This window comes from Lolium perenne, chromosome 2, assembly GCF_019359855.2.
Source record: "Lolium perenne isolate Kyuss_39 chromosome 2, Kyuss_2.0, whole genome shotgun sequence".
NCBI classification, from domain to species: domain Eukaryota; kingdom Viridiplantae; phylum Streptophyta; class Magnoliopsida; order Poales; family Poaceae; genus Lolium; species Lolium perenne.
Window position 1 is genome coordinate 280,334,590 of NC_067245.2, and position 7,955 is coordinate 280,342,544.

The following is a 7,955-nucleotide window of genomic DNA, read 5'->3' on the forward strand; positions in this document are numbered from 1 at the left end:
CGTGAAACAAAATATACTTTTGGATTTTGATCGAGTAAACTCTTGAAATTTTGTACTATATTTTCTTCAATAAAAACCTACACTTTCCTAGAGCTCCATAAAAGAGAAATATGAAATAATAGTACGATAAAACAAGTCAGAAATTTAGTCATTTTATTAACTTAATAAGAAATATATTAGTTATATGCATAAATGTACTCGTATTTTCAACTTAATTAGGAACATATTAATTGTATGAATACATGTATGTACTATTATATATATGTTTGCATTTTATGTATGCATAACAAATATTTTTGAAATCACTATTAAAATACCAATATTGTGTGGGTTTAACGGATCCTCACTAGTAGGTTATCTCAACTAATCCAAAAGTATATTAACGAGGCCCGCCACTGCTAGCTGATTTACACACGTTACTAACGACGTATTTACTACTATTGTAAACAATGGTACATTAGAAGTAAGGTAATGAATCATCTACGACTTTGTCCAGATATAGGAAAACTTAATTCACGAACATGGATTTTGAACTAAACTTTAATACTTTGAAATTTCATTTTATTTATACTATAATCTTTGTGTGTGCAATATTTTATTACGTAGAATGCATAGTCTCAACCACACACTGAACATTAGTTAGAGTGTTTTTCCTCTAATTGTAACGTACATTACTCAAAAGATTTTGTAAGCAAATTTAAACTACATGTATATCTTATTAAGAAACCTCATGTATTATTGTTCCATAGTTGCATAAAGTATATTGTGAAATTTAGGATTCCTGGTTAGATGATGTGCCAGATTGTTTAGTAATAAAGGTGTTGCTAATACTATCGAACTGAATACATTTATATATTTTGAGTATGAGTATTCATGTATATATCGATTTAATATCATTAAATAGCATGATACTAGATACCTCCCTGAACAAATATCTTAGTGTTAGCGCAAGTGTAGTATTATACAAGTATAAAATTATGGAAGATTCTAGAGTATAAACTCAATGGACACATGTCCGCTTCGCAACCATTAATTTGATACAACCCAAATCCATTGGAAACCAGGGACGTCAAAACCTGCTGATCTAATATTGAGCTAGATTTAACATTTACTTGAATTCTTAAAAGAACATTGTAGTGACGAATTTATAGTTTTGTACGATCGGTTTTGTAAGATTAACTGGTATTCCTAGTTGACATTGTAACCTGAACTATTTGTCCAGATCATTTTGGACTATGAATTGAAAACCAGGAGAAAATCAAGTGCAACAACAATTAACCCTGAAAAATGGGATTTTCTTTGAGAACGACCTTGTGTTGGGACTCGCCCACGGATCAATCACATGAAACTACACAAACACACGCAAACACAAAGTTTATCGCCAAGGGTGTGTGTCGCACCCTCTAAAACTATTTTCTTTTTATTGCTTTTCTCTTTTTTCTCTGTAACTCACGATACAACTCGATTACAGAAACCCACGTACTGCTGTGTGTATATATACACGAACAGCCGACCTGACCACTGTCCTAAACCTACTCTAACACGTAGACACACACACGGACCATGTACTAATCCTAACCGGAATACTACAGTACTACTAAACCTTAGACTCTTTTCTTTGTACTAGCTAGCTGGACGTACTACTACGATCAATTCCAAGTCGACTCGAACTGCAGCCACACACGGCAACTTGACACTAAACGAAACAACTCTAACTCTAATATGATTAAGGCAAGATTATTGCTAACACCTTGGTCTTGCATAGTGTGTGGATTTATTCTCTCGTACACGAACCATGTAGGATGCAATTACAAGGGAAACCAATAAATTAATAAGAGATTGATTTCTTGTTTGAGTGGCCCAAACAGAAGGTAAAGCACACAGAACCCCGTTTGATTGATTTCTTCATATCTACGGTTTTCTTCTATTTCGTTTCCAACCAAAACAATTGATGGGCACAACCACAGACGGACCCATCCGCGCAGCTTAATCAGCTCGCCATGGACGCATCTTGAGAAAGCTACGAGCAACTAGCTAGGCTGCGCCGAGGCCGGGCTACGCAAGAGCACCGGAGACATCATATGCCTCCCCAAATCGCCGGTTCTTCAGAATACAGCTTCAAACCATATACTTTTGTCGGCCACGGGCTCCGGCCGGCCGCTAGCTAGCTCGCAATCGACATCGACACCTTCCTGACCTCTCGCTGCCCGCGACGGGACTCCGCCGTTCCAGATGAGTACCGCTGCTGCCTCCGGGCTGCGTGCCTGTCGCGGACGTCGTCGAGGCGCATCTGCTCGTGGCGGCAGTCCTCGCTGCAGAAGGGGGTGTCCCCTCTGTACATGAAGACGTCCCTGTCGCGCGCGAGCGGCTTGGCGCAGAGCGCGCACGCGTCCAGGGCGTGCCGGCCCGGCTCGCCGACCGGCTCGGCGTCGAAGAAGAAGGCGCAGGCCACGGACGCCGCCATGGTATACTTGGCTGGGTGTAGAAGTGTTTTTTTCTAGCAAGGCCGCTACTGAGCTTGAGCTAGCAGTAGCTTCGCCGTGCGCAGCTGCTCTCGGTGTGAGGAAGAACCAACTGAAGAAAAGGGGTGTGACCGTGTGAGCGGAAGGCTGGGTATATATGGATGAACATGGCGAGGCGCGCTTGCTGGAGTAACCGGGGACGAAGGAGTGTTGGACTGCTTGTTTATTCACCCATGGGCCACGGTGGAGGTGGAGTGCGGGGGTTGGCTCGAGGGCCGCCGTGAGCCAGGCACTCACTCCGTCACTCGGCTCGGCCGCGACGAAGACGACACGAGCTGAGTTATGTTTGACGTGGACACGAACTCTGAAAGAAACGGAGGGGTTCCTCCTATCGATGATGTCCCCGTCGATGCAGAGGAAAACCGGGTGCTAGCTAGTAGGCGGCTAGCGCTAGCTCCGATCTACGGGAACCGGAAAAATACTGCAACTTGCTACTCTTTCGGAGCAAAAGCTAGACGCAAATATTCGCGCCAATAATTAGCGGCCAAGCATGAGCATCCGCCGTGCAACTTGTCGGAATTTAGGGCATCAAATCTACTCCAACTTTGGCTCAGTTAAACTAATGCAAACGTCTTAGTGGAAGATAATTGGGGCTCAGCACTTTAACAAACGTACGAGAGGCCACAGGCCACAGGGTTAGGCACTAGGTTAGTATAGTTTTTTTTTTTTAGTAAGTTTAATTAAGAAAAACAACATGACACATGCATTACAAAACTTAAACACATGCATCAAACTTATACATCTAGTATCATGGAACAAATACTAGCGGAAGAAAAGAGAGAAGAAGGCACATACATTGTGACCGCAGAAGTTATCGCTGCAACTACACCGTGGTCATTATTGATGTCGTCCATGATGTTTTCGAGGTCACCGAATCTGATGAAGAAGTAAACGGCGAGGAAGATCGCAAACGAATGTAAGTTAGCTGTCGGATGGAGGTGAGCAGACAAGTCGATGGGCTCCCACAAAATCTTATTGCAAGTCATCGCGTGCAAAATCTCAAAGGATGTCGTTTTAGAGTCTTGCTCACCTGGACGACCGTGCACCCAAGCACTGGGATGGGGAGGCAAAAAGGGCAGCACAACAATTATATCTCTTCTCATTATAGCAGACGGAGGAACTTGGCCAACCAAACAGACACACGGTGCAGGAAGACTCGACAAGCTCGATAGGTGTCAAGCATGCACACTGGTGTTGACACGTACACCCCAACGGTGCACCGAGGGAAAAAAAGTTATTTTGCATAACCATTATTGAAATCAAACTTGAGCCACAAAACACGATGTGTGTGCGCGTGATGAATGACGAGGCAAGGGCGCGGCAAAGGAGGAATACGCCTGAACTCGTTTTATTCATACTAACTTAATTAGAACCACATCCATTTTAAAATAAGTGTTTTAATTTTACCTAGATACGGTGAGACACTTATTTTAGGAATGAGTAAGAGTGTAGAGTGGAAATTATAAACCACTTCAACTCCATGCCAAACTAAACTTAATCCCAAAAACTATCACTAAATGGATCTGAAAATTTTAAAATTTGTAATCCCTCCATCCATAAAAAGATATCACAATTTTTTCAAAATTTAGATGTATCAAAAATTATTTTAGTACGTAGATACACCTAAATTTATTTGAAGTTGAGACATCTTTTCATAAATGGAGGGAGTACTCTATATGGTACATGACAGGGTCATATATAGATCCAAGACCCCTTTTTTTTTTGTAGGAATCGTATAGATCCAACACGAATAGTAAAGTGAATGCCAAATGCTTACGCACTATGTATTGCGCACTTGGAAGTATCATGCGTGGTGTCTTTTTTCACCAGAAATTTTAAAAAGAAACAAAGTTGGATGCATCCCTTCAAAAAACAAGTCTGTGCTCCATACGGGAATCTTTGATGCGGTAGTGCATGCGCGCCATGCGGCACCTTGCGTACGGTCGCCGGGACAGCAGAAGGTCGGCAGGGACACAGAACTAACTACTGTATTTTCTTGTACTCCTACTGTAAACTAGTATACAGCTTGTCTGTTGTTTATCCGCAGGCTGCCAGGTTTCATCTTGGTTGGCGTGCACGTTTCGGTGCAAGGGGGCTGCACCTTGCACGCTGCAATCTCGCACACCTGCACGCCTCAAGATTCCAACCATGGTTTTGTTTTTGGTTTCGAGGCCGGCTGACCTCCGTTTGCACGAATATGCTAGGGGCAAATAGCATCTGGCACTAGCGTCACGCAGGCATGCTTCTCTCCAGGAGGCAAAACTTTCTCGACATGTGCCTCCAGTTAATTTATTTACGTGGCTTATCAAGCATTGCACGTAATCATGGGAGTCTGCAAGTAAATCACCTTCGGGAAGAAGTAGTTGCTACTCTGACACTCTGTGCAAGCATTTTTGACATAAATTATGTATGTTTTAGTTGGTTTGGTTTGGCTCACGAACAAAAAGCACGCTATCTAGGTCAAAAACAAAAAAAAACAATCACGCTATCCTCCTCTTATCCGTTTGCGTCGGCAACGACCCAGCGGTTAAACCCAATTTTTTCGTATAATATTTGATATATTTAAAAGTCATTTTACATAATGTAAAGAAAAGTTATAAAAAATAAAAGGTAGAACTCATCTATGGTTTGTAGCGGCTGGACCGCTTACTCCTCGTCGTTCTTGGCAGCTAGGTCGATGTACTCCGCGCGGGCCACATGGCCATGAGAGGTGTCGGAGCTATTGACCCTGGAGGGGTCGGTGGGGGATGTGTCGGCGTAGGCCATGCCTCAGTCTATGGCGATTGTGCTAGTGGTTGTTTGCGGGCGTCATGGAGTCTCGGCGGGAAGGCAGGGTGTCCCTGCGGAAGCGTGGGCTACCGCATCTGCACAACAAGGCCCTACCAACCGACCATGTCCTCGAGCTACATGGCAGCAATGGATAGCCGGGGAACCTCGTAATAGTCCAGTTTTGGTGGATGGAGGGGCAGTTAGTCCTCCTTCTTCATGGCCGCTAGCTGCTCGTGGTCCCACACGAGGAGGCCGAGGTAGTCCACGGTGTCATCCCTCGGCTCCTTACTCGGGATGTCATCGCCGCCGACGATGGGATCCTCCTCCCCTCTTCACGTTCGCAAACAGGGCTTCGTCTTTATCCCACTCATTGTAGCTGTGGAAGCTGGCGCAGTGTTGCAGGACACACTCCTGAGGCCCGACCGTGTCCGGCCAAGTTGAGTTGAGAGCGTAGGCGGGGTCTGCACACAAATCCGGTGGCAGGATCTCCCGAAGGTGCCTGATCTCGTCATGTCGTGTCCACCCTTCCCGCGGCATTACCGACACTTGCAAGACAGGCACCCTTCGCACGTAGGTGCCAACCGGAGGAGAGGTGGATGTCGTTAAACCTTGTCGGCGTCCTCGTTCGGTAGAGTGACCACGCCACATCCACGACAATGTATTGGCGATTGCCTTGAGGCTTAGGCTGCGAGGACCTAACCTCACGGTCGTTCATCGACTTCTTCCACTGCCACATGGACTCCCTGTGGGGACTTGCCGATAGTCTAGGTCTAGGGGTAGGCTTGATTATAAATGGAAATGGAGAGTTTGTTGTGCCGACCGGTGAGCGCAACAGGTTACCTTAAAAAGGATAGGACCCCCTCATCTGCATCCACGTGTATGTGGCATTGATGCCCTCGCTGAAGGCCAGACAACTCATTGATGTCGACATGGAAGGCTAGCGCCATCCGCCGGTAGTTGCACGAACACAAAATACGAAGCGAGCATGGAGACACTGCCAAACGGGCCCGTGACGGACACGGGAGGACGCGCGTTGTCCATGCCGTGTGCGTGCAAACATATTCCGATCCCAAATTTGAGCCTAGAATGGATCGGCCCGCCATCCGACCGCGAGTTTTCGTGTCCTCCCATGCAAGGAAACCAAAAGAACCACCTCGGTCTGTTTGGGTTGCACGGCTTGAAGATACCCTCATACTTCCATTAGTCTCGGTTTATTGGGTTGAAGCGCATCCCCTGATCATCCATTTAACTAACATCGTATAAATTATACAACACGAAAATTATATCAATAGAAAGTAAAACATCGAAGCTTTCTAATTATTATTTTTTAAATATCTACGTTATATTACATTGATTGAATTTACGATATAATGATACTCGTAGAACCTGTAAACCGGGAGAAGATAGACCGCTGCAAACTACTCCCCCCATTTATAAATAAGTGTATGCGGTTTGGTATTTGAATGTATTTAGACACGAAATAGTGTCTAGGTCTAAATTTAGACAAATATCAGATGGACACAAAATACTATGACGTGCACGGTGGGAAAATGTCGCACGCTTTCCTGCAACGACCCGAGTCATTGGTGCTGTGATTAGTGGGGAGTAGTACTAATAAAGTGGTGGCGTTTGCTAACCCCCTCCCCTAAACTCAAAGCAAATTTAAATACAAGGACGGCTGAGATCGCTTGATACCTCTTCGTTTAATATTAAACGGGTATACATAGCCCTGTACAAAACCCGTATAATTCAACTAAATTGTATACCGCAAACGTATGTATATAATTATGTATGTACGTGGATTATTGGTGACGATTCGTCAGCGCGGTGGCGGTCGTGGCCGTCGGGCGGGAGGAGCAACAAGGTGGTGATGGGCAGCCACGAGGCATCGTGAGGCGAAGCTGGACGACACGAGTCTCAGCAATGTCTCGTAGCTCCGTATCGGTATGGTTGGGGCGGCGTGCAGGCTAGACGGCGGCGTGACGGAGCGACGAACGGCCGAATAGTCCGCCCCGGACAGTCCGAACTGTCCATCGCGTTGGGAACGAGATTAACCGGACTGTCTTGCGGTGCTTGCGTTGGACTGTCTTGTGGCGTCGGACTGTCTTGTGGTGTTCACGCCGGACAGTCTTGCGACGCCGGATAGTCTTGCGACGCCGGACAGTCTTGCGGTGCCCGCCGGACTGTCTTGCGGTGCCCGCCGGACTGTCTTGCGGCGACTATATGCTTATACGTGGAAATACTGAGTTTTGGATTTGGGCTTGGATATGGATCTAAATAATACCGGTTGGATTTGTTGAGTTTGGGGAGGGGCTGTACTGGAGCAAGCCTCTAAAGTGGTTGGGCTTTGCTGGGCATGGACGGCTTCGATACGACGTCAACGACGTGCTGCATATGCTGTGAGTCACCGCCTGCCTGGTGGTGATCGAGCACATCTTCTGTTTCACGTCCACATCTTCCAGCCAAGCTAACTTGTATAGTTGTATTGGACTGCTGGCTCTCACAATTTCGATCGGTGACTCGGCGATGACTAGTCACACGTCCTGCGTAGAGCAAAAGGCACACATGAAATGCTCACAACCGATTGCTTCCATTGCCTTTTTATTTGGCTGTCGACTGATACTACCTGAACCTACGTTAATTATCTGATTAGAAAATCTCATT

General features: G+C 45.7%; 1 protein-coding gene across 1 annotated transcript; it reads right to left on the reverse strand.

Moving 5' to 3' along the window:
* Window positions 1-1,757: 1,757 nt before the first annotated feature.
* Window positions 1,758-2,710, reverse strand: LOC127336526 (FCS-Like Zinc finger 2-like). Its single transcript, XM_051363347.2, has one exon. The coding sequence runs from the start codon at window positions 2,462-2,464 to the stop codon at window positions 2,165-2,167; it is 300 nt and encodes a 99-aa protein (XP_051219307.1). The 5' UTR covers window positions 2,465-2,710; the 3' UTR covers window positions 1,758-2,164.
* Between the last annotated feature and the right edge of the window lie 5,245 nt (window positions 2,711-7,955).

Bases quoted from the DNA above. Each gene is read 5' to 3' on its own strand.
- LOC127336526 (XM_051363347.2), bottom strand. From the start codon at position 2,464: ATGGCGGCGTCCGTGGCCTGCGCCTTCTTCTTCGACGCCGAGCCGGTC.